At 43.9% G+C, this 25,515-nt stretch overlaps 1 protein-coding gene across 2 annotated transcripts in view; it reads right to left on the reverse strand.

Moving 5' to 3' along the window:
• Positions 1-25,515, reverse strand: part of Tango6 (transport and golgi organization 6 homolog) — a 176,682-nt gene that overhangs the window by 123,184 nt on the left and 27,983 nt on the right. Inside the window, exons 8-11 of one of the 2 annotated variants that reach the window (XM_021169882.2) lie at positions 18,795-18,907; positions 17,206-17,382; positions 14,116-14,245; positions 9,681-9,872 (exon numbers count right to left, since the gene is read on the reverse strand). In XM_021169882.2, the coding sequence (XP_021025541.1) occupies positions 9,681-9,872; positions 14,116-14,245; positions 17,206-17,382; positions 18,795-18,907 (612 nt within the window). The remainder of the gene's footprint in view (positions 1-9,680; positions 9,873-14,115; positions 14,246-17,205; positions 17,383-18,794; positions 18,908-25,515) is intronic. The other variant, XM_085843607.1, reaches the window with a different exon arrangement.

The raw sequence follows: 25,515 nt of genomic DNA on the forward strand, positions 1-25,515 counted from the left end.
CTGTCTGTCTGTCTGTCTATCTATCTATCTATCTGTCTATCTATCAGTCTATCTATCTATCTATCTATCTATCCATCCATCCATCCATCCATCCATCCATCCATCTTTCTATCTATCAGTCTATCTATCTATCTATCTATCTATCCATCTCTCCATCCATCCATCCATTTTTAATTCAGTACTGGCAAGCAAGTACTTGCACATGTCAGGCAAGGGTTCTACCATTGAGCTAAAAACTCTGTCCCAAGAATCCATCACTTATAAAGCAACGACTTCTCCTTTGCCCCAGCCACTGCATTTGACATTTTCCAAAGGCGGTAGAAACTTATGCTTACAGGAGAGCCTGCAGATGGTTGTTTATAGCAGCGCTAGTCATGAATCTCGAAGCTCAGAGGTGACTGAGATGACCTCCATAAGGTGAGTGCATAAACAGACTTGTCAAGACAATGTCATATACTGCTGTCGGTGTGCTAGCAAGCCATGAGAAGACATGGAGGAATATTAGTGAGGAGAAATAATACAAAGTGAGAAGAAGCGATCTGCAAGGATAACACTAGAGAGAGTACAGGGGGCAGATGTGAGAGTGAACCTATTTTTAGGATACAGGAGGATGGCAGACATGTGGAACCTATTAACAGTACAAGCCCCAGAGTGAACCCTGATGTAAGCTGCAGACTTGCCACACTGATGTGGTTATGTGGATTCCTCAGTTACAACAAAGAGCCCAGAATGTAGTTCAGGATACACTGTTTGACTAGCAGGTGAAAGGGTTGAGTCCCCAGGAGACACACACACAAGGTAAAGAATTCTAAAAAGCCGTTGCTCTTTGGTAGCAATGGGGAGGCACAGGAAATATCTGAGAAACGTCTGTATCTGCTCAATTTTGTTGTGACCCTAAAACTACTCTAAAAAAATAAACTCAGTGCCTGGGAGATAACTAGGCAAGTGAAAGGCCTTGCCTTGTAAGCCTAATTACAGGTTTAGATCCAGAACCCATTGCTGGAAATGGAAGCACGTGTCTGTGACCCAGCACTCCTACAATGACACGGGAGGCAGAGACGGGAGCATTACTACAAAGTCAAGGAGGCCCAGCTGAAAGGAACCTGACAGGGCAGCCTGCCTGGGGTTTATATAGCACAGCAGCAAGTGACAAGAGATATCTTACTTCAAAATCAAGTTGGCAGGAGATAGAAAATGAATGTTCAAGGTCACCCTCTTAGCTCCACACGCACATGCACACATGAGAGTGCACATATACTATCAAATGCATACATAAAAGTAAGCAGTGCTTTCTGGTCATCTAAAATGTTCTCTGAAGGAGGTTTCCTCCTCGGAGAGTTCTCAGTTTCACGTGACAGTCTCATTCTAGTAAGCAATGAACGGGGGAGAAGGTTCCTGGTGTTATTTATAAGCCAGCGTCCTCAATCAACCTGTAAGAAATCCAGAGTCAAATTCTAAGTGTCCCTATTTCTACAGACTTACCATCATTCATACGTAAGGTTTTATACAGACTATCAACAACCTTTCAATGGAATGAATTTGGTCAGCATCATTTGAACTGAGCCTCGTATAATCACCGTTAAACAGCAGCAGACAGGCATTCATGCACGTACACATGCACACGTGGATATTCAGGATTAATGGCTCAAAGGGGAGATATCATTTTGAAAATGGGAAAGTTGAGTTAGGCCATAATAAGCCTCTAACCACCATGCAAGGCTGCATGTTTAACTCTCTGGACAAATCACATGCTATGCTAGAATCCTCACTGCAAGCTTACAGCCGGGAGAACGGCCTGTTAACACTTGTCTTCTGGGACAAGGCAGGAAACGCAAAGGTTATTTAAATGTTCCTCGCATGGAAACAATGCCGGAAATGCACCTCCCTCTCTAACCCTGACACTTTCCTGATTTATAAACCATTTGGGGCCATCTAGTTAAGCCAGGGAAAAAATTTTAAAGGGTGCCTTGCTTTTATTTAGCTTCTATGCTAGCACAAGATTTGTTAATTGCTAGAACTAGCATTTTTTTATTGTTAAAAACATTACATTTGGGGCTGGTGAGATGGCTCAGGGGGTAAGAGCACCCGACTGCTCTTCCAAAGGTCCAGAGTTCAAATCCCAGCAACCACATAGTGGCTCACAACCATCCATAACGAGATCTGGTGCCCTCTTCTGGAGCGTCTGAAGACAGCTACAGTGTACTTACATATAATAAATAAATAAATCTTTAAAAAAAAAATTACATTTGTTTATCCCTGTGTGTGTCCACAAGTGCACATGCCACATTTGTGTGGAGGTTAGAGCAGTTTAGGAGTGAGTTCTCTCTTTGCAACAAATGGGTTCTAGGGTCTGAACTCAGGCTGTGAGACTTGGTGGCAAGCACCTTTATGTACTGAGCCTTCTCACCTGACCCACTATGTACCTGTTTTTAAAAGGCTGGAAGCCATGCTTTAATCGACTTTGGGAGGCAGAGGCAGGTTCAAGGCTAACCTGGTCTACAAAGCAAGTTCTAGGACAGCCAGGGCTTCCCAGAGAAACAGAAGACTTCTGTTTGTATGCATGTAAACATAAAACAAACAACTGAGAATCAACAGAGCAGAAAACTGAGAGAGACAAAAGGCTGGCGGGGCTCTAGGATTGCTGAGCAAAGGTAGTGGATGGATATGATAAAATACATCGTATAAATGTATAAAAATTCAAAGAATTGAAAAAATATTAAAAATCTAGGAACTGCTAACTATAAAGGAAGGGCCATTTATTAATGTATGTCATCAATAAAAATATCCTTTCTCCCAAACTTCCTTATTGTTTGTTGGAAGGACACTGAGATAGACTCTGATAGAGCCTAGGCTACCCTCCCAGTCGCTATGTAGCCAAGGATGAGATTGAACTTCTTGACCTATCCCCCACATGTAGGATCAGTGCAATGTCCAACCACACTTCCTTCCTGGAGGGCCATTTTGACAGCAGCTTTACCTGGCTTCCCACTTTTTGTGGTTCTGACAGGACTGCCCAGCCAAGAGGTCCTCAGTGACTGAAGCCTCTTGGAACTCAGGGGAGTTTTTCAATTGACTCCCACCCAAGTCAGAGTTCCTCGAGTTCAGCATCCCTTAGGAGGCTGCTGAAATGCACACAATCAAGTCAGCCTCTAGCCCCTTCCACCCTGTCAGCACTTCGTCAGCAAGTTACACATCTCCATAGGTCATTAAGAGGATTAAATGAGTTAATACCCGTCATGGGTTCAGAATGGAGCCTGGTAAACAGCAAATACCTAATGTTATTATTAAAGAGTGAAGTAATTATGAGCAGTTGACTCAGTAGATGCAGAATCAGGTGGGGAGAGATGAGACAGGACACATCCACACAGCACAAGTCTCCTGCTCTTCAGATGTGACTCCCATCCAATCCACAGCCAAAGCCCTGGGTAAGAAGAAACCTCTAAGCTGGTGAGATGGTTCAGCAGGGGACACTTCTTGCCATGCAAGCCGGTCAACTGAGTCTACTCACTGGAGCCCAAGTAAAGACGGGAGAACCAACTCACAAAGCCATCCTGTGACCTCCATGTGACTCCTACCCTATACACATGTGTACAACAGAAGACATTTTTAAAAAGTAGTTTTAAAGCCTCTATTGTTTTGCTGGGGAAGAGAAGGGTTATATGAAGGTGGGGGAAAGAATCAAAGGGTTCCCTAAGTCTCAGATAGCCTTAACACTGTGTTATGACCTGCACTCAGTCCCTTTCCTAATTAGTTAGTGCATCTGCTATGACCAGGCTGCTGCAGAAGGAACTCACACTGCCCCTTTTACTCGCACTGTTTCTGAAGCAATGCCACACTTGCTTCAGGGAGAGACTTTCTTTCTTTATTTGTTTGTTTGTTTGTTTGCTTACTGAGACGATGTCACTATGTAGTTGTGGCAATCCTCCTGTCTCACCTCTGTGCTAGGATTATGGGCATACCCCACCTTGATGCCTGGCTCCCTTTTCAGCAGCTCTGTTGAGGTTCATTTGATGCTTCTCTCCGTGCAGATGCTCGGTCTCCGAGTTTCTCAGGCTGCTGATCAGCCATGGTTCTGTAGCTTCCAACTGTTAACTGTCTCCTTTCCCAACTCTCACCTCTACAAGCACACACATCTGCCCTGCTGATGCTGACCTATGATTGCCAGAATAGGTCAATACCTTGTCTTTATAATGGGCACCTCTCTCTGTGTTCTGGTTTTGTAATGAGTCTATTACACACACACACATACACACACACACACACACACACACACACACACACACAGAGTCGAAAAAAGAAAAACACCAGGAAGAACCATTTCTACTCTGCTGACTACAGTGATCTAACTCAGCAGTGTACAAAGGATGTAGTTTCTGAACGGGCAGAGACTAGGAACCTTGCTCACACCCTGCACTGGCACTGGGCTCCTCGCTGGTCCTGATACTCTTGGGTATCGTCCCTCTCTCTGCAACAGTCTTCACACCCTCCCTGGCTACAGGTCATCTCTTCAATGCAGCTCTCCACAGCCACCTACTTACCATCCTTTTTCCTTATTCCATCTTCCTCCAGAAATAATCACCATCTGACACACTCCATAATGAAATTACTGCCATATGACATTCTTTGCTTTCTTTTAAAAATATTTTTTAAGCTGAGTTTAATGCCTGGTCCACAACTGTTATAAGGAGTATCTCATATAATTCCTTTTTCTTTAAGACAGGGTCTAAACTGTCTATGTAGACCAGAAAGGCCTGAGACTCAGGCATAGCCTGTCGTACCTCCTGAGTGTTCACATTAAAGGTACATGCCACCATGCCTAGTCACAATTTGCCTATAATTTTTTAAATGTATGCGTGCATGTGTTTGTGTGCACACAGGTTAACTTTAGGCATTTTCCTCTACTGCTTCTGACTTTAGAAGATAGTGTATCTCACTGAACATAACACTCACCAATTAGCAGACTGCCTGGGTAGTAAGAGCTAGATATCTACTTGTCTCCACCACCCTTCCCCAACCTTATAAGTGTTGGGGTTACAGATGAACTCTGCCAAGCCCAGCTTCTTACATGGGGATCCAAACTTAGGTCTTCATGTTTGCATGGTAAGCACTTAACTGACAGAGCCATCTCTCCAGTCCCCCAGTTATTTATCTGAATCTAGTACTGGTTCCCTTATTTATCCATTCACCCACTCACTCATTCGTCCATCCATCCATCTAGGCTTTTTTGAGACAGAGTGTCACTATGTAGCTCTGGCTGTCCTGGAACTCACTATGTAGACCAGGATGGCTTTGAGATCTGCCTACCTCCGCTCTTCATTGCTAGGATTAAAGGCATGACTACCATGCCCAGCTGGGTTCCCCCTTTTTTTATGCCATCTATTTGGTGAAGAAGCAGACACACAAGCACTGCAGATTCTCACAGTTTGGACCTGGCTGATTGCTTCCTCCGGCCTTTGCTAACACAGTACTCTAGCGTCTGCATTTCCTTAATTGGATTCAGGGTCAAGGTTCTGGGCTTAGGTCGAATCCTTCCCAAGTGCCCTATGCTTCCTACTGCATACATGTGGGAACACAGGGCAACCTGTTTGGCCATCGATGGTGACCGAAGACCAATCTGTCCAAAATATTTGGCACAGCGTGCACTGCTGTCTGCACTAACCCTGTAATGTACTGAAAAATAAGACACAGAGGAATGAAATCATGAAAGAAGATTTGACAGAGTACAATAAAATTATACTCCAATATCTACGTAGGAAGTAAGAACAGAGTATTCACTAGGAAATTCTCTCAACAAATAGTCCTCATTAATATGTTCAATTAATACATGCTACACACACACAAAAGAAAAGGCCAGGTATGGTGGTACACAAATGTAATCCCAGCACTGGGGAGGCAGAGGCAGGAGGATCTCTATGAGTTCTATATAGCAAATTCCAGGTCAGCCAGGGATACGCAGTGAAACACTCTCAAAACCCAAAACCAAAATTGAACAGAATAATTACTGAAAATTACTTCAAACTTTTTTATAAAAGGGGGGCAGTCAATTTCACTGGGAACCTAAGAATATTCCATCCACAGCCCTTCTAACCATTTGCAGGCAATGGTGATCATTCCCTAAACCCATAAAATCATTAGAGATTTGAGAAGTAGTTTTCTAGGTCCTTCTGAATGGTTTGGCTGTGACTGTCCCAGAAGGCAAGCACTCTACCAACTAGTCGCTAGCCTGTGATTCTCCTATGGAAAATTCTCCATTGCGTATCTGAGGAGATCGGATCACTACAAGAAAGGCTAGTAGACATGTGCTTTCCTCAGTCTCCTTGATTATCAACTTAGAAAATAGCGACCAGAGGCCCTGACAATCTCTAAGGAATCCTGAGAGGTTTAAAACCTCATTTTCTATCTTTGATGTGTCTGCTCTAGCCATTGTTCCTCTGAATGCTGCAGTTGTGTGGTGTGTTGCAACAAGAGTCCCTTCAAGGTCGCTCCGGACTGCTACTGCCATGACCCCATTAAATTCAGATGGCTTCCTTGTGCCTGGGCACATCAAGCTGCCTTGAAGCTCATAATGTACAATCTCTACCCTAGACCTCAAATCAACCTTCATCCCAGAGAGCACTGAGCATTCTGAGTAGGAATGGTTTTATAGTCTCCACTCTGGAACTAGGGCACTTAATGCTGCTGCTGCCTGTCACTGTTCCTGGCAATGACAGGGGACCACACTAGGAAATACCCATTGTTTCCAGAGAAAAGCATTAATCATTCACTCACACTAATGTCTCCAACTGTAATTCAAGAGTATACGGATTTCATGCTAGTTCTTTGGTTTTTATACATTTTCCTTATACTAAAAATCTTTATTCCTGATAATATTAACCACATGACATTTACTTTATTTTCTCTCTGTGTGTGCATGTGAACGTGCTCATGGGCTTCAAAATAATACGCCAACGTCATCGCGAGCAGTGAGATCACAAAGCACACTTTGTTACTTCCTGGGGGTTCTTTTGTTCTGGTGCATTCTGAATAACCTGTGCGCAGGGTGATACGATAGGTCAGCGCATCTTTTGTGCCAACCTAACCCCACGGTTTCTTAATTAGGAGTGAGGGAGGTAAGTGCAGAGGCACAGGCTCTATCAGTTTTTAAACCATTTCCCCTTCCACCCAGCCCCCTGACACAGACACAAGCCGGGATGAGGAAGTTGTCAGGAACTATACAAAACAAATCACCCTGCCGAGCAACATGAGGTCGGTGAACTGAAGGAGTGAGGGGCTTGGGCAGAAACCAGGAACACAGCTCCCATTAAACAGGCAAGCTAAGCCAGAGCTGACAGGCAGCAGCTAGCGTTCTCAGCGGGAGCTCTCAGTGACACGCTGCTTAGCAACACGGACTGCAGATGACAATGACAACCACACAAAGACATGGAGGATCAGATTTAAGTGTGACAATCACACCATCTTACAAATGACTCTTCACCAGTCAGGCACAACTAATTCTAGTTAAGTGGTAAAATATGGTCCCTGCATTGCCAATGTATTTTTCACTTTTATCTCCTACTTTTAAAGAAGGTAGTAAAAATTATGTCTCAGTCAATACACTGCAGGAACTGACCCACTAAGCAACTCTACGCTGAAAGCACTGTTTTTAGAATATCTTAAAACTGTACAGGATGCTGTGGAGATAAGCTGTGAATCGGAGGATGCATGAAATTTAAAGTGGTCTTATTAACACAGTTTTGTAGGCATATGTTTTTTTTTTAAAGATTTATTTATTATTATATGTAAGTACACTGTAGCTGTCTTCAGACACTCCAGAAGAGGGCATCAGATCTCGTTGCGGATGGTTGTGAGCCACCATGTGGTTGCTGGGATTTGAACTCCGGACCTTCGGAAGAGCAGTCAGTGCTCTTACCCGCTGAGCCATCTCTCCAGCCCGTAGGCATATGTTTTTACAGCCTACTTTATAAGAGTTCAACCTCCCCTCTAGCCCACCACCCAACAGAGGCGGTGGAAAAGAAAGATTATCAGGATATGGGGGAAGTGGACCTGTTTAGAAATATTCTTTGAGGTGATCCCAACCTTCCTTGTTTTCTGTCCGGTCCACTAGCAAACACCACACACAAACCAGCAGCTGCAGTCCAGTCCACTTGGCAGACACAGCACAAGAATCAGCGAAGGCAGTTCAATCCAGAAGAAACCCTGAGGCTTGCCAATCGGCCCAGTCCACTGAAGTGGCAAAAAGCCACAGGAGCCTCAGAAAAAGCTGTTTGGTGAGTTTCCCTCTATGAAGTCACCACACGTGAAGCTCAACAATGCAACGTAAGGCAAACCAATACATCCGTGTTGTCAGCAAAGACTAGCAAGCTGAAGCAAGACAAACCGATGCTTGAGCTCCCACTGTCTGTGGGGTCATATTTATATTCTTTCTAAACATCACGTGTCCTTTCCTGTGTCTGCTTCAGCAAAACATCCTTTCACATGTGTGCCCACCAAAACATGATTTGACATAACTAACTTTCCAAAGAAACCAGAAGTTCCCACTTCACAATTTCTTGTTTGTTTGTTTGTTTGTTTGGCTGTCTGGTTGCTTGGTTGCTTGGTTTTTCAAGAGTTTCTCTGTGTAGCTCTGGCTGTCCTAGGACTTGCTCTGTAGATCAGGCTGATCTTGACCTTAGAGATCCTCCTGCCTCTGTCTCCTTGAGTGCTGGGACAAAAAGTGTGCACAACCACGCAAGGGTAAGACTTGCTTTTCAAATTTGAATTCCAATTGTTCTTAATTTATGTGTGTATATATGTGTGTGGCATATGTGCACATATGTAAGTACATGTGCTGGTATGTATGAAGGGGCCAGAGAGGATGTCAGGGGCTCTATTCCTGTCTACCCTATTTACTTGACCCAGACTCTCTCACTGAGCCTGACCCTATGCTGGTGGGTCAGCAAGCTTCAGATGTTTTGTGCATAACCTACACGGATCTGGGGTTACAGGCACATGCGCAGTCACACCAGGCTGTCTAGGTGGGCACTGAGGATCCAAACGCTCCTTCTCGTGTTTGCACAGTGAGTTAGCCATCACTCCTGCCCTCCATTCATAACCTCTGACCCATGTGCAACTTGAAAAAATAAAAAAATAAAAAGGCCTTCAGGAAGGGCTCTTATTTCAGCAAGCTAAATCAAAGCCTCTAAGAGGTAGCCAGATAGGTAGTGGTATATTTTTAGAATACTAGGTGAGTTTATTTGTACTCAAAGTTGAATATCACTAAAAAACATGTAAAGCAGTTCTTGGAGTTTTCTTAGGTGAGGTTCACATCGGGAGCATGCTAAGCACACGGAGCAGTATGTAAGACTGCTGGTATGAATTCAGCTGGTAAACTTAAGTAAGAGCCTTTATTTTTAACCAGAATTCCAAGAAACATGGAAAGGGTGACATCAAACTGCACTCTAAACTGCTGTTTTTGAGACAGGGTCTCAGTACATAGCCCTGGCTGGCCTGGAATTTACTTTGTAGACAAGGTTGGCCTCTCACTCACAGAGATTTGTCTACTTCTGCCCCCAAGTACTAGGATTAAAGGTATGCACCGCCATGCCCAGTTAAGCAACATTTATTTTAAAAAAAAATTGTAAAGGAAATTACAAAATTACTAAAATACCAGCAGGCTGGATCCAGGTGTGACAGCCACTCACCTGAGTGATGTGTGTGAATATCTGCTCAGACATCTTCTCACACAGAACGGCCAGCAGCTGCAGAACCTGCAGCTTCCGCTCCTGGTCTTCTATGAGCAGAGTCCGGTGGTGCTCTAACTCAAGGAGGCTCGCACAGCACGAGGGCTTGGGAGTGAACTCTGCTTCTCTGTCCTCCAGCAGGTGAGACAACTCCTAAAGCAGGGAGAGAGGAGTGAAGGGAGGCAGCGGCACTAAGGACACGAAAAACATAGGAAGTTTGTGCATAAGAAAGACTCCTGAAGTCTCAGCTCCTCAGGAGCCTGGGGGGAAGAGGATTGTAGGTTCGAGGCCCACTGAGGCTACAGAGTGTGCCCAGGACCACCCAAGGGGACCTAGTGAGACCTGCCTTAAAATCAAAAATTAAAAAAAAAAAAAAACCCTAGGGGTATAGAGGCTGAAAGAAAAGGAAAGAAAAACATGCTGTATAGAAATATATACATAGTGATACCAAGTACATGACTCACACACACATACACACACACAGAGCACAATCCATGGTTTGAGGGACAAAACCAACTCATGGAGATCAGACTCTGAACTCCACACATGCACAGTGGCACAGGAAGCTCCCCTCCCCAACACATACACAAACACAAACACACACACAAATAATAAGTATTTTTTAAGGAAAAAAAAAAAAAAAAGGACTTGCCAGGCAGTTGTGGCACACGCCTCTAATCCCAGCACTTGGGAGGCAGAGGCAGGTCGATTTCTGAGTTCAAGGCCACTCTGGTCTACAGAGTGAGTTCCAGGACAGCCAGGGCTACACAGAGAAGCCCTGTTTTGAACCCCCCCCCCCAAAGGACTTGCTTGACTTTTTTTTTTTTTTTTTTTTTTTTTGGTTTTTCGAGACAGGGTTTCTCTGTATAGCCCTGGCTGTCCTGGAACTCACTTTGTAGACCAGGCTGGCCTCGAACTCAGAAATCCGCCTGCCTCTGCCTCCCGAGTGCTGGGATTAAAGGCGTGCGCCACCACGCCCGGCTTTGCTTGACTTTTTATAACACTTTCAAAATTCTGTCACAAGCCTTCCTTGAACTGAGCCCTCAGTGATATTACTTAGCCAAAGTCCTTTTAGAGACCATTAGAAGCCTTTCCTTTAAGACAAGTCAGAAATAAACCTCTATTAACAGAGAACTCATTATTGTGGGTTTGGTAAGCTTCTCCATTGTGAATTCCCATGGAAAGGGAAACCTTAAGTTCCCTCACAATTAGCGCTTTGCTAAAATAGCTGACAGCTGAGAGTGATGCTGTTCAACTGTGCTTGGGTAATTTTCCTCCCCAGGGGACATTTTGAAATGCCTGCAGGACATTTTTGGTTGTCATAATTGGGGGGATAACAAAGGCATTTAGTGGGTAGAGGTCACAGATGGTACTAAATATCCTACAAAGAACAAGACAACCACACCGAAGAACACACTTATCTAGATCAAATGTCAATTTTGCCAAGATAAAGTTTCCCTGGTTTCAAGCAGGACTTCCTTAACATTTGAACTCACAATCTCTTTTTCCCTGAGGAATTTTAATACAACTCCATGTATCGATGAGCATAAAGTAGGTGAACTGGTCAAGCCTATAGTGGCAACAAATTATAAGAAAATTTACTTTAAAGCAATTCTTTGGCATACATATGTTTTTACTGTCTATTAAAGATGAATAAATTTGCATACTAATGAGATGTGGTGCTTGATTAATTTTACATTAAGGATTCAATCCTGACTATTTAATACTACAGAAAGCACAGCATCTTCAGGGTTTCTTAGAGCACATCCACATTTTTTTTTTATCACCAATGCTAAAAATTCAGCTTTCCTTATATATATAAAATACAAAAATAGGAGAAATCAGTCAAAGGCCATTTCAGAACTTATTCAAAATTCTGACCTAATCCAAGGCCAAAAATCATTTTATGATTTTTTTTTAAATGAAAGATCAAGTTCAGCAGCCCAACCAGAAATGTTTAAATATTTATCAATATACATGTGTCTGTGGGGACAGGGGCGCGCTCATGTGAGTACAGAAACCCAAGGTGGGGCAGAGGGAATGCTGGATCCTGTGGGACTCAAGTAGGTGGAGTGGCCTGGCATGGATGCTGAGAATATAACTGACAGCCTCTGGCAAGTGCTCCTAACCTGAGCCTCTCTCCAGCCCCTCAACCAACCATTGTTTAAAATAAAAAATCCTAATGCAATAAAATAAAAAAACATACTAGTTTATTATTTGCCTGCTAAAGAATGATGGTCTTTGCTTCCCACTGTTAAACCATCGTTTCTTTGAAAGCAGAGGTGCTGTGATTTACAACCTACAATGACCTCAGATCTGAGTGGAAATATTGTCGCGCTGAATGGCATGACGGCCTGTGCAGTGCAAAGTGCATATGCTATGTGGTCAGAACCAAGGCCTCGGTGAGGCTGCCTGGTGCACGAGCTCTCAGAAACGCCCCAAGCTCATTCCCCAACTCCTGTTGAATTATGTTTTGGCTATTTTGTGTTCAGAAATCTTTTAGTGTTGACAAATGTTTTGTGATCCCTCTCCCCCCCCCACACACACATTTACTATGTGATCTCCTCTGGAATTAGGACCCATAGTTTAAGGGGCTTGGGTTGACCGGATACAGCTTAGCTGGTAGAGGCCTTGCCTAGTATTCGTGTATTCCTACATTCCATCCCAGGAATTGTATCATGCATGCCTGTAATCCTAGCACTCAGGAAGTAGAGGAAGAGCAGAAGTTCAAGGTCATCACTGGCTAAAGAGTTTGAGGCCACGCAGGCTACACGAGACCCTTCAAATAAACAAACAAACTGGGATTTAGAATAAAGCCATTTGATTGCGTGATGGTAGCATTTTGTTTTGTTTGTTTTGGAAACAGTCTCCTTAAATAACCTGTGCTGGCCTGAAATTCAAAATCGTTTTCCTGTCTCAGCTTCCAGACCTCTGCTATTACAGGCATGTACCATCACTTGGCTGATTTGGGCCCTTTAAAAAAAAAAAAAAAGAAAGATTTTATTATTTTATTTATTTATTTATTTTGGTTTTTCTTTTTTTTTTTTTTTTTTTTTTTTTTTTGGTTTTTTCAAGACAGGGTTTCTCTGTGCAGTCCTGGCTGTCCTAGAACTCACTCTGTAGACCAGGCTGGCCTTGAACTTAGAAATCCACCTGCCTCTGCCTCCCAAGTGCTGGGATTAGAGGCCTGCGCCACCACTGCCTGGCAATTCATTTATTTTTATTTTATGTGTATGAGTGTTTTGCCTACAAGTGTGTATGGATACTGTGTGTGTGTGTGTGTGTGTGTGTGTGTGTGTGTGTGAGTGTGTGTGGTGCATGTAAAGATCAGAAGGATCCCCTGGAACTGGAGTTACAAAGATGTGAGCCACAATGTAGGTGCTGAGAACTGAACTTAGGTCTTTTGCGGAAAGCAGCCAGTGCTCCTACCCCAATAGCAACTGGAAACAAAGCATACACCTGGGCTCACGCCTCCGTAGACATCAGAGTGTGTGGCTGACGCAGAGATGGGCCGGAACATAGAGATGAGAAAGCACCCAAAGAAACATCCCTACTTCAAGTTCCAGAGACACGAGCTTCCCGTGCCCAGCCACCACTCATCCTTAAACTTCAGACACTCTCTCAGGACAGACTTGAGAGAGCGGACACCAGCAGATACCAGGCAGCGCTAATGTTACAGGGTACAAGTTACTACTGGAGACTGGGGCCAAGGGAAGCACTGACAACCAGACAACCGGCAATCGGCACGGAACAGGAAAAGGTTTTAAGTGGTTACAGAGCGAAAAGAGGGAGGCAGAATGGCTGAGTTTCTCTTCCAAATACCTGACTGCACACCAGTCCAAGAAAGGATAAGGGATTACTCTGCGGCTGCAGAACCTGCTATTAACTTCAAAAGAGATCATACTGTCAACACGGAGCAAAGATTAACCCTTTCACAGACTAACGAGGCAGCTTGGTTCATGTCTAACATTTCAAAGCAGATGAGCTGGCAGAGTAGGCAGAGCACACGGGTAGCCCACCGGTTTCACTGACGGTCCTTCCCTTGTCCACTCCAGAGCCTATGAGCAGCTGAGTTAATTACTCTCTGTCTTTTTTTTGGTTTTGTTTTTTTTTTTTCTTTGGTTTTCCGAGACAGGGTTTCTCTGTGTAGCCCTGGCTGTCCTGGAACTCACTTTGTAGACCAGCCTGGCCTCAAACTCAGAAATCCTCCTGCCTCTGCCTCCCGAGTGCTGGGATTAAAGGCGTGCGCCACCACGCCTGGCTACTCTCTGTCTTCTGTTTATTTGTCCTAAACTGGAAGCTAAATTTTAGGACCTAAAATTATGAATGCTTATAAAGACAAAGGCTCTCCTAGAGCTACCCTAGAATGGATTGGTGTGACTGTGTGGATTCTTACCTTCAGACAAAAGATGAAGAAATCTCCTGCCAACCCACACTGCTGGCAGTGCAGCAGCAAGTCCCCAAGGTGCTCCACCTGGCTCTGCTCTGAAGACACCTTCTGGTACAGGGCTTCATCTTCATCATCACTGCAACACAGGGCAAGATCGCCCATGTCAGTGTCGACAAAGCAGCATGTTTCCTAGAAATCTCCATAATTCTCTTTTTTAAAAGGTTTATTTTATGCTATATGTGTGGCTACAGGGGCACATGTGTGTTGGCACAAGGTTGCATGTGGATGACAGGGGACAATTCTCAGGAATCAGTTCTCTCCTGACACCTTGTGGGATCCAGGAATCCAACTCAGGTTCAGGCCTGCGCACAGCACGTTCACCTGCTGCGCCAACATGGAAGCTGAACCCTCAGAGTGACATTCTAAAGTAACAATATTTCCACATAGGCAATCTTCAGACAGATCTTGAAAATACTTTCCTTTATGTCCGGGCTGAAGAATGCAAGGTATTTATTATTAGGAGCTAAATTGCTTTAGTCTGTATGGTCATTTATTTCTCAAATAGGAAAAGATTTGTGAAGGAAGTGGCTTAGTGGCTTTAGACATGATTTATTGAAAAATTAAAAAAAAAAAAAAGGTCAGGTGTGTCTAAAGAAAATGATCATTGATGCTGGGTGTGCTGGCTCATCCCTATAGCACATACTTAGGCTAATGTAGGATGATTGCTTCAAGTTTGAGGCCAGCCTGGACTACACAGTACATTCTAGACCAACCTAAGCTCCATAGTGAACAAGCAGCAACAATAAAGAAGTTTAAAAAGATCTGCCTCCAAAACTCCTAAGCGCTCAAATAGAGCTGGGCTTTTGTTTTTGTCTGTTTCTTCTGAGACAGTCTCATTATATAGCCCAGGCTGCATGGAACTCGCTAGGAAAACCAGACTAGCTCTGAACTCACAGAGATCTGCCTGCCTCTGCCTCCTAAATGCTGGGATTAAAGGTGTATACTACTGTGCCTGGCTTAAATTTTCTTTAAAACAATTTCTTACTGGAAACTTCTGCTGGGCTAATGGCAGGGTGAAAGGAAAGTGGTGAAACAGATCAGCTGCTTTGGGAACAAATGATTACACACACACACACACACACACACACACACACACACCACACATACACACACATATACATATACACCACACATACACACACATACACACACACATATACATATACACCACATACACACACATATACACATACACACCACATACACACATACATACACACACACACATATACATATACACATATACATATACACCACATACACACAGACATACACGCACATATACATACACACCACATACACACCACATACACACACACATACACACACACATATACATATACACCACATACACACACATACACACACATATACACACATACACACCACACACACATACACATACACACCACACACACACATATATATATATACACCACATACACACACATACACACATACACACCACATACACACACACACATACACACACATATACACACATACACACCACACACACATACACATACACACCACACACACACACATATATATATATACACACCACATACACACACATACACACATACACACCACATACATACACACACACACACACACACATACACACCACATACACACACACCACACACACACACACGTACACCACACACATACACACACCACACACACACACACGAAATTTTCAATTTTTTGGGAACTCTGAGTGCTTTAAGTGTCTATGGGCCCTTTTTTTTTTTTTAAACCCAGGTGTTCATGTAACTTTTGTGTGTGTGTGTATAATATCAAAAGGACTATACCCCTAACCTGAGCAGACACCCTAGATTTTAAGGAGTGGTTGCTTCTGGCAGTGGCTGGAGATTCATTTAATCACTGGTTGCTAACTATATTCTCATCAGGAAGCAAAATAGTAATTTCAGTGAGAACTGTGGGTTTTCATATACATGTGCACTAATTAAGCATGCCAAATAATTCTAAATTCTTACACTCAATGGGCACAGTAATAAAGCTGCTAAAATTCATCAGTCCTCAGGAAGCTTCCACTCATTCTGATAATTCTACTCTAATACATATTTTTCTATTTTCGTCAAGTCAATCATATTTGCTTGTGTTGTAAATGTTCACTAGATTAATCATGACTATAAAGTTAAATGTAAGCACTTCAACAAGCAGCAACTCTTTGGATGTGGCGGGAGTGAGCAGCTGGACCAGCGACACACTCCATGTGGACAGCCAAGAGAAGCCTAGGTTCTGAGAAAGCAGCCCCCTCCACAAATCTCAGAAAGGGCAAACAGTGTCAAATACATGCTCCCGGCGCTAGGGGCAAAGCTCAGATGCCAGTGTGCATGCGCACTAGGGTCAGTCTCAGCAGGACAAAAATAAAACAATGAATAAAATAAAATAAAATACTTGTGAGACATTGGAGAAATAAATTATCCACTCTACTAAAGTCTATTTAGTACGTTCTAATCCATTCTTATGAGAAACAAACCTCACTACAAAATTACCAATGACAGTAATCAGACAATTTCCCTTAAGAACAAGGCTGGGGCGGGAGCGGAGGATCAGGGTTTGATTCCCAATATCCACACATTTCCCAGGGACTGGGTACCCTCTGCTCCATCAGGCATGCAGCAATGTACAGACACAGACGAGACAAATACACTAATAATAATAAGGCACACATCCATCCTGCTCTTTGAGTCAGAGGCAGACTGGACTGCTCCGGAGCTGCGGATGAACGTGTGCTGCCCTTTGCTCTGAGTCACTGGCGAACACTGGACAGTAGCTGGGCTTGCTGCGGTGTAGAGCCGGGAGGCGCCAGCAAACCACACCTACTATTACTTGGCATCTTGGAATAACACCCAGAGGATCATTTAAGGCTCTGGTTTCTTTAAAGATTATAAATAGCAAGCGCCTTGGCTGCCTGTTTCTGGTTTCCTTTCCATCAGCGCCCCTTAGCGGCTGACTCACAGAACAGTGTCGTATAAAAACTGTCAGGCGTGACAAGCTCACCTAATGGCCTCTTTGGCGGTAATCATGATACCACCGTGCGTAGCAGCTCTAAACTGACACTGAAGGTGGAGAGTGGCCACAGCTTTGTCCAACCCCGAAAATCCTTTCAGGCTGGCGATTGCCTTCTTCCTTTCCAGCTTCACCAGAATCCATAACAAGATCTCTTGGCAAAGTGACCTGGTAGATGAAGCAGTTAGAATGAGCTTGTCATCTTATTCCATGAAGCCAGCAAGCTATGCGGGAGTGTGGGGGGACACGATGACCTTCAGATTCCACTTGATCCCAATGCTGCCCAGCCACTGGCTGCTGACACACGACAGGGAAGCATGCATCTTACAAATTTCAGAGTGCAAATGCCCTGGAGGTCACCCAGGGGCAGCTTAACCCTTGGCTCTAGAAGCAACCCCACTCACTAGAAGGGGCTGGGGTAGGCCCATGCTTCCCCGTCAGTCTTTGATGAGGATGGAACAATGCTATGAGAACTTAATTTTTTTTTAACTCTTTTAAAAGATTTTATTTTTATTTTTAGGCTGGACACTTAGTCTTAACTACAGGGCTGAGTGTCTTTCTTCACCATTAGCAGCCATGCTAATGACTGCTATGAGTTATTGAGCTTATAATTTGTCAGGGACCTTGCTAGGGACTCCAGTTTACACACTGTCTTCATAGTGACCCAGGAAAGGATGTAACTATAAACTCTTACCATGTGGAAGAAATGCCACAAACGACTGAAAATAGAGCTAATCCAAATCCAAAAATCAATCTTTTTAAAAATGTTTTGTTGTTGTTGTTTTGTTTTTTTGTTTTTCAAGACAGGGTTTCTCTGTGTAGCACTGGCTGTCCTGGAACTCACTCTGTAGACCAGGCTGGCCTCGAACTCAGAAATCCGCCTGCCTCTGCCTCCTGAGTGCTGAAATTAAAGGTGTGTGCCACCACACCCGGCTTTTAAAATGTATTTATTTAATGTTATGTGTGTGAATGCTCTGCCTGTACGTATGCTTGTGTGTCAAATGTCCTGGGACTGCAGTTACAGTTGTTAGCCTCCATGCGGGTGCTGGGAATGGAAGAGCAGCCAGGGTTCCTAAACCGTGGAGCCATCTCTCCAGCCCCTAACTGAATCAGTTTTAAAGTAACACAGAAAGGGGATTGTGGATGAATAAGAAGTCCCTTCCCTCTGTACTGAAGACTCTGCATGTTAAGGCCGAATTCCAGGTTAAACTATGCAGTCACATCAAATCCGTGCTTTTCAAACTTAATCTCCAACACTCCACTAGGGCATCATGAACTACCACTGGTTTCCCGCTTCCCAGAGACAATAAAACGCAGGATTTTTTACCGATCAAACAATGGCATGGTGGTCCATGGAGATACTTTTCCCTTCTATTGTACAGAATAGGCTATGGAAAATCATCCCCAAAACCACACCCAATTTCCCTCAACCTGCAAAGTCCTCATTCTTTCTTTCTGTGTAAGCTAAGAGTCCCCAAACATCTTCCTGACTTTGAGAGAAAGTCATGCCCTAATTTAAACTTGACTGTTTACAGACCAATGGGATTCTAATTCTAAGCGTATCCGGTCTGCTTGCTTACCTTATGTGAGACACACTCTGCTGGGTAAAACAGTAGAGAGAAAAGAATACCCGGAGGAGCGGAAGCAGCGAGTCCAGCAACACTGGGACAGGCTCATTTGCCACCACATACACCTAGGGACAAGGACACAGAGAGACAAACTATGACCAGGCCAGGGCAACGAGAGCTCATTGCCAGCCTTGCACGGAACCTGCAGTTTATCTTAAACAGCACTTTCTTCCGAAACACAAAGTTCTAGTCTGTGCTCAGCCTGCCAATGGAGCCATGCTGGTTGAAAGCAGGAAAGGGTGGTTTCCAGCACCTTCTCCCACACACAGACCGACCCAAAGACAGCCCAAAGCCCACTTCCTGACCCTTGCTTTCCTAGCTTCCGGCTGCCTCTGAGCCTCCTGATGTGGCTACTGTAATCTTCACAGTAACTGTCCCACTGCAGAAGGCTGGTGTAACCGCTTATTATTATCAACTAGGAAAACTAAAGCCCAGTCAGAAGGTCAAGGCACTGAGCTCAGTGGTGGGGCCTGTGCTGGACTGTCCTTGGGGCTGAAAGAAAAGGAAAATTAAACTAAAACCTACGTTAGAAACAAAACAGCTCACTACAGTTCATCACTTCCAAACCATGATGTTGCATGGCTGCTCTATACTCTTTAAATTAAGAACTATTCAAAAGATATGCTCACAGTAGCCCAAACTCGAAATCCCAGCATTCAGGAGACCAAAGCAAAGGACTGCTGTGAGTTTGATCCAGCTGGGGCTATAGTGAGAAGCCCTGTCTTTTAAAGAAAGGCGTTATGGGGGGCTGGAGAGATGGCTCGGTGGTTAAGAGCACTGACTGCTCTTCCAGAGGTCCTGAGTTCAATTCCCAGAAACCACATGGTGGCTCACAACTATCTGTAATGGGATCTGATGCCCTCTTCTAGTGTGTGTCTGAAGAAAGCAACAGTGTACTCATGTGCATACAATAATAAATTAAAACTTTTTTTTTAAAAAAGGCGTTATAGCTCATGTCTATAATCTCAGCATCACTGAAGCAGAATGAGCAAAATCACTGAAAGTTTTAGGCCAGCCTGGACTAAGCAGCAAGTTCCAGATTAACCTGGGTTACATAGAAATACCTTGTCTTTAAGAGAGAAAGACAGGACAGGAATGGGGGGAGGTGCGGGTATTGGAGAGAGAGCCCAGTCAGTAAAGCACTTGCTGTGAGAACAGGAGCACCTGAATTTGATCCCCAGCACCCACATAAAAATCGGGCACAGGCATAAGGATTCCCTGAGTGCTAGGAAGCAGAGACAGGAGTAACCCCAGGACTCACTGACCCCATCTACCCAACTCGATGAGCCCAGCTTAGTGAAAGACCCTATCTCAAAACAGAAAGTGGAGAGCAACTCGGGAAGCCAGCTAACACTGATCTCTGGCCTCTGAATGTACACACACACACACACACGTACGCATATACTCATGAACATGTACACACACATACAACAAACAAACAAAAATAAATGTAGTAATCACTCTGGTATTTTAAAAACTTATAACAATCTGAACCTGCACATGGTGACAAATGCCTGTAACTCTAGTACTCAGGAGACAGAGGTGGGAGGACTGCCTCACACAAGTTCAAGCCCAGCCTCATCTATATTGCTCCAGGCCAGCCAGGGCTACATATCACACAGGGGTACATGCATACATGCATGTATACATACATACAAACATACACGCACACATACGTATGAACACACAATGTAAATGCATATATAACTCTCCCTGTTAGTTTTAGCTGTTCTATTTAAAGATGAGGATGGGAACCTTGAAGAGAGCGCTGGGGTACAAATCAGTGCTGTTTCTAACAAAGTCTGTAGAGAGCTCCGTGTAGATTGGGAAAAGCTCTGTCTTCCCAGCAAACCCTGGCCCTTTAAACGAACTCTAACTTTCCACGCTCCTCGTGCCTCTTGACTCCTCTGTGGAACCTGATAACTAAAGAGCCTGTTTCCTGTGCATGATCTAATTTCCATAAGCTGCAAATGAAGGGCCTTGTAGGGCTGTGTTCAGCGGCAATATGCAGGCCTAATTACAGCATCACCAACTGCAGGAGGGAAAAGAGGCGATCACCAGATAACGTAAGGGCCTATTGTCTTGCTCCGGAGCCCTGTTCTCAGAGTAAGTACTATGGAGCCTTCCTTCTGCACCAGCTACCACACTTTGAATTTTACTATTTTTGTTTTGTTTTGTTCTTGCAGTGATAGACACTGAACGCAAAGCTCAGCTTGCCAAGCCCTCCACCCCTGAGCTACAGCCTGAACTCAAATTTTAACATGGCTTCAATCTCACACATTTTCCAATTTTTTAAAAAAAGGTGATTTTATATCTAGAAGAAAAAACAGTACAGCAATTTATACAAATATATTATTTAATTAAAACTTTTTTTTTTTTCAAGAAAGGGTTTCTCTGTGTAGCTCTGGCTGTCCTGGAACACACTCTGTAGACCAGGCTGGTCTTAGATCTGCCTGTCTCCTGAGAACTAGGATTAAAAGTGTGCATCACGCCGGGCGTGGTGGCGCACGCCTTTAATCCCAGCACTCGGGAGGCAGAGGCAGGCGGATTTCTGAGTTCGAGGCCAGCCTGGTCTACAAAGTGAGTTCCAGGACAGCCAGGGCTATACAGAGAAACCCTGTCTCGAAAAACCAAAAAAAAAAAAAAAAAGTGTGCATCACCACGTCCCACCTATTTAATTTTTATACAAAGGCAAGGTGCTGAGAATACAGGGCAAAGCTGGCTTCAAAGAAGCTCCTGGAGGGAGACAGAAAACAGTCACTAGGTAGCCGGGCAGTGGTGGCGCACACCCAGCCTCCCAGCACTTGGGAGGCAGAGCCAGGTGGATTTCTGAGTTCGAGGCCAGCCTGGTCTACAGAGTGAGTTCCAGGACAGCCAGGGCTACACAGAGAAATCCTGTCTCAAAAAAAAAAAAAAAAAATCTAGAAATCAGATTATTATTTACAAGAGTCAGTTCTCTCCTTCCACCACATGAATTCAGGGCATCAGATATAGCAGCAAGCTAAGAGTCCCTCTCTCAGCCATCTTGCCGGCCCCCAGCAGTACATGTTAAAGTGAGCCAGCTCAGGCCTGGAGAGATGGCTCAGCAATCAGGAGCGCCGGCTGCTCTAGCAAAGCATGGTTCTGTTCCCAGCACCCACATGGTGAGTCGCACCTATGTGTAACTCCAGGTCCGTGAGATCCAAAGACCTCTTCTGGCCTCCACGGGCAATGGCTTCACCTTCCTACATGCTGGCAAAATATTCAAACACATAAAAATTTTTTAAATTTTTTTTAAAAATTAAAGCCCGAGCTCATATTTTCTTGGTTTTATGAACCTATTTTATACTTTACTGTTTTAAATGTTTATTGAAACATCTAAACTTTCAACTTGATTAAAGTGTAACAAATTTCTGTTTTCTGTTCTATCAGTCCTGGTACTCAAAAATAAAACCCTATTTGGCTGAAAATGTTCCTGCTTCCTGGGAGTGTTTACAGAAGTAAAGATCATTAATGAAATGCGAAGGGATGTTAACGCTGAAGCAGGCAAGGGAGCAGTCTCTGAAGGCCAGTTTCAACTCTGCTTCAGGAAATGCTTTCCGAGGGTGAAGGAACGGGGCTGTGGCTTTCTAGTCAGAGGGTTGCAGGGTATAACATACAGACCAGAAGGGAGCTGTGGAAACTGTTATGGCTCAAAGCAGGCTACACTGACAATAGAGTTGTGCAGGTGACCCTGAAGGCAGTCTGGGATTCCTTTGTCCCTTTCAGGAGATTTCCACATGTCTGAGAATGCACCTCAGCTTTCAAAGGTGTCTATGTTAAGTTCTACAGGCCTTCACGTCTTTATGTAGGTTCAGAGAGCTGTGGTACAACAGGGGATAGACCCACATTTCTGGGCATTGTTCAGTAGGTACACACTGAACACTACTGCCACTCTCTGCTTCACTGGGAGGTCCCTGAGGACAGACTGGCCCTCGGCCATGTCTGTATCAACCTGGCAAAGCACCCACACGCAGTAGGTCCTGGCACACATTCCTGAGAAGGACTAGAGAAAAGACATAGTGGTCAAAAGAGTCTGGCTTTTATTTTCACAACAATCTACTTATGTGGAGAAGTTAAAATAGCCTGTATCTTTTTTTGTTTTGATGGGTAGGGGCTCATGTAGTCCAGACTAACCTCTAGCTCATTATGAACTTTTTTTTTTTTTTTTGAGACAGGGTCTTATTATATTAGCCCTGGCTGTCCTGGAACTCACTGTGTAGACCAGGCTGGCCTCAAACTCAGAGATCCATTTGCCTCTGCCTCTCGAGTGCTAGGATTAAAGGCGTTTACAACTATGCCAGGCTATTTTTGTTTTGTTATCCATGTGTTCACTCACTTACTATGAACTTTCTAATCCTCCTGAGTCACCCTCTCCAGTCCTGGGACTGGGGATGGGCCATCACATGCATACGTGCTACGTTGGAGATGAAATTCATAGCTTCACACCTCCTAGGCAAGCATCCCAGCAACTTGGCCACACTCCCCAGCCCTCTCTTTATCAGACTTGTAGCTAGACTACTCGCTGAGTACTAACTTAACAGGATTATAGGACCTCAGCTACAGAAGAAAAATCTGAACATAAGGCTAAATTTTATATTGATCAATTTATATTTCTGGCTGCTAGAGGATCTCCAGTAGGATTTGCAAAAAACTTAAATTACAAAGAAAAAAGCTGGTAAAAGAATCATGTGTTTCTGTTTCAGAGAAGACAAAACAGAAAGGCATCGTCCCGAGCTCCATCCCTCATTTCAGAGACTGTCACTACAGTCTTCTCCTCATAATTGTGTCTGAGTGGCGCTGCAGGTACCCATGGGAGCCAGAGCGGCTGAATCCCCCTGGAGCTGGGGTTACAGGCAGTGATGAGCCACCCGACATGGGTGCTGGGAATCTGACCCTGGCCTTCTGCCATTGCAGTACAGATTCTGAACTGCTAAGCCATTCTCCAGTCTTACAACTAGTCTAGAGTACAGCCCCAGAGACCACTATAGCTACTGAGAACTAACTAGGGAATCAGGGGATAGGAAACTTGGGTGTGAATTTTGATTCTGCCACCTATGAGGTTGCTCAAAATCATACATATGATTATATATGTATGTTATGTGTATGAATAAACATGGATAAGACTTTTTTATTTTTGAGACAGGCTTTCATTATGTAAAGCAGACTGTCCTTGAACTCACAGAGATGGGCCTGCTTCTGACTATGCAGTGCTGGGATTAGAGGCCTGTGCCGTGATGTCTGAACCTTTGGAAGGTTGTTTGCTTGTTTGTTTGGGATTTACCTAGGGATTTTTTATGTGTATGCAAATGTGTCTGTGCGCCGTATGTGCGTGGAAGCTAGAAAAGGGGATGAAATCCCCTGCAGCTGGAATCCCATGAAGTCTTGAGCCACCAGCTATGGGTACAGGGACCCTAACTTCAGTTCTTTGGAAGAGCAGTATTACTCTTAACCACTAAGCCATCTCTCTAGCTGCATACTTTGGTATTTTTGAAACAGGTTCTTACCATGTAGCCTCCACTGAGCTAATACTCACTAGGTAGTCAAGGATGACCTTAAATTCACAGTAACCCTCCTGCCTCTGCTTCCTAAATACTGGGAGTCTAGCCCATACTATCATGAAAATGATATTAGTTTTGATGTAGTGCTGGGGACCAACTCAGAGTTTCTTGTGTGCTAGGCAAATAATCTACCATTGAATTATACTCCCAGTTCTCAAGACATTTAAACCTTTGGGTTGTTTTGTTTTTTGTTTTGTTTTTTTTAATTTTTGATTTTCACTTTACGTGTATGTTTGCCTGGATGCACATATGTATGCTCACCACAAATGTGCCCGTGCCTGAGGAAGTCAGAGGTGGGTCTTGATCCCTGAAACTGAAATTACAAGCAATTGTGGGAATTGAACCCAGGTTCTCTGGAAGAGCAGCCAGTGCTCTTAGCTGCTGAGCCCTCTCTCCAGCCCCCATCTCAGCTTATCATATAGCTGCTATTAAAAGGGTCGATTATGACAGTTAATGTTTTAAATCAAATGCACAGCAGTATACAATGCAAATTTAGTTTTATGCTATTAAAATTACTTTTGATACTATAGTAAATGAAACTGTCATTCTTAATGTATGAATTTATTTTAATACAATCATGATGGGGCTACTCACATCAGATGGAATCAAGATGGCTGAATAAAACAATGACATCTAGAACAGGCTGGACCTTGATTTTACCTGTTAAAGACTAAGCTAGTCAAATGCTGCCCTGGACTGCAGAACAGGGATCCTTTTGATAGTGGTATTCCAGAACTTCTAATGCACTTGCTGAGTTTAATTAAGACATGTGAGAAGAAAAAGAACAAGACTGTTACCTAATATAGCAAGTACTTTGCACTGTGCAAGCTCTCAGAACATATTGCCTAAAACAGTCTTTTTTAAAAAGAGTGTCTTTGAGCCAAAAAGGAACTGACAGTTTTTGAGCACTTATGTGCCGCAGTATGCTATGAGCCCACCAAAAGTTACCTTATTTCACCGGGCATAGTGGCATATGCTTATAAAACCAGCACTAGGGAAGTGGAGGAAAAGGGATCAGAAGTTTAAGGCCAGCCTTGGCTACATAGCAAGTTTCTGGCAAGCCTAGGCTACATGGGAACAACTCTCAAACAAAA

The sequence above is a fragment of the Mus caroli genome, unplaced genomic scaffold, assembly GCF_978045245.1.
Source record: "Mus caroli unplaced genomic scaffold, Mus_caroli_1 scaffold_10, whole genome shotgun sequence".
NCBI classification, from domain to species: Eukaryota; Metazoa; Chordata; class Mammalia; order Rodentia; family Muridae; genus Mus; species Mus caroli.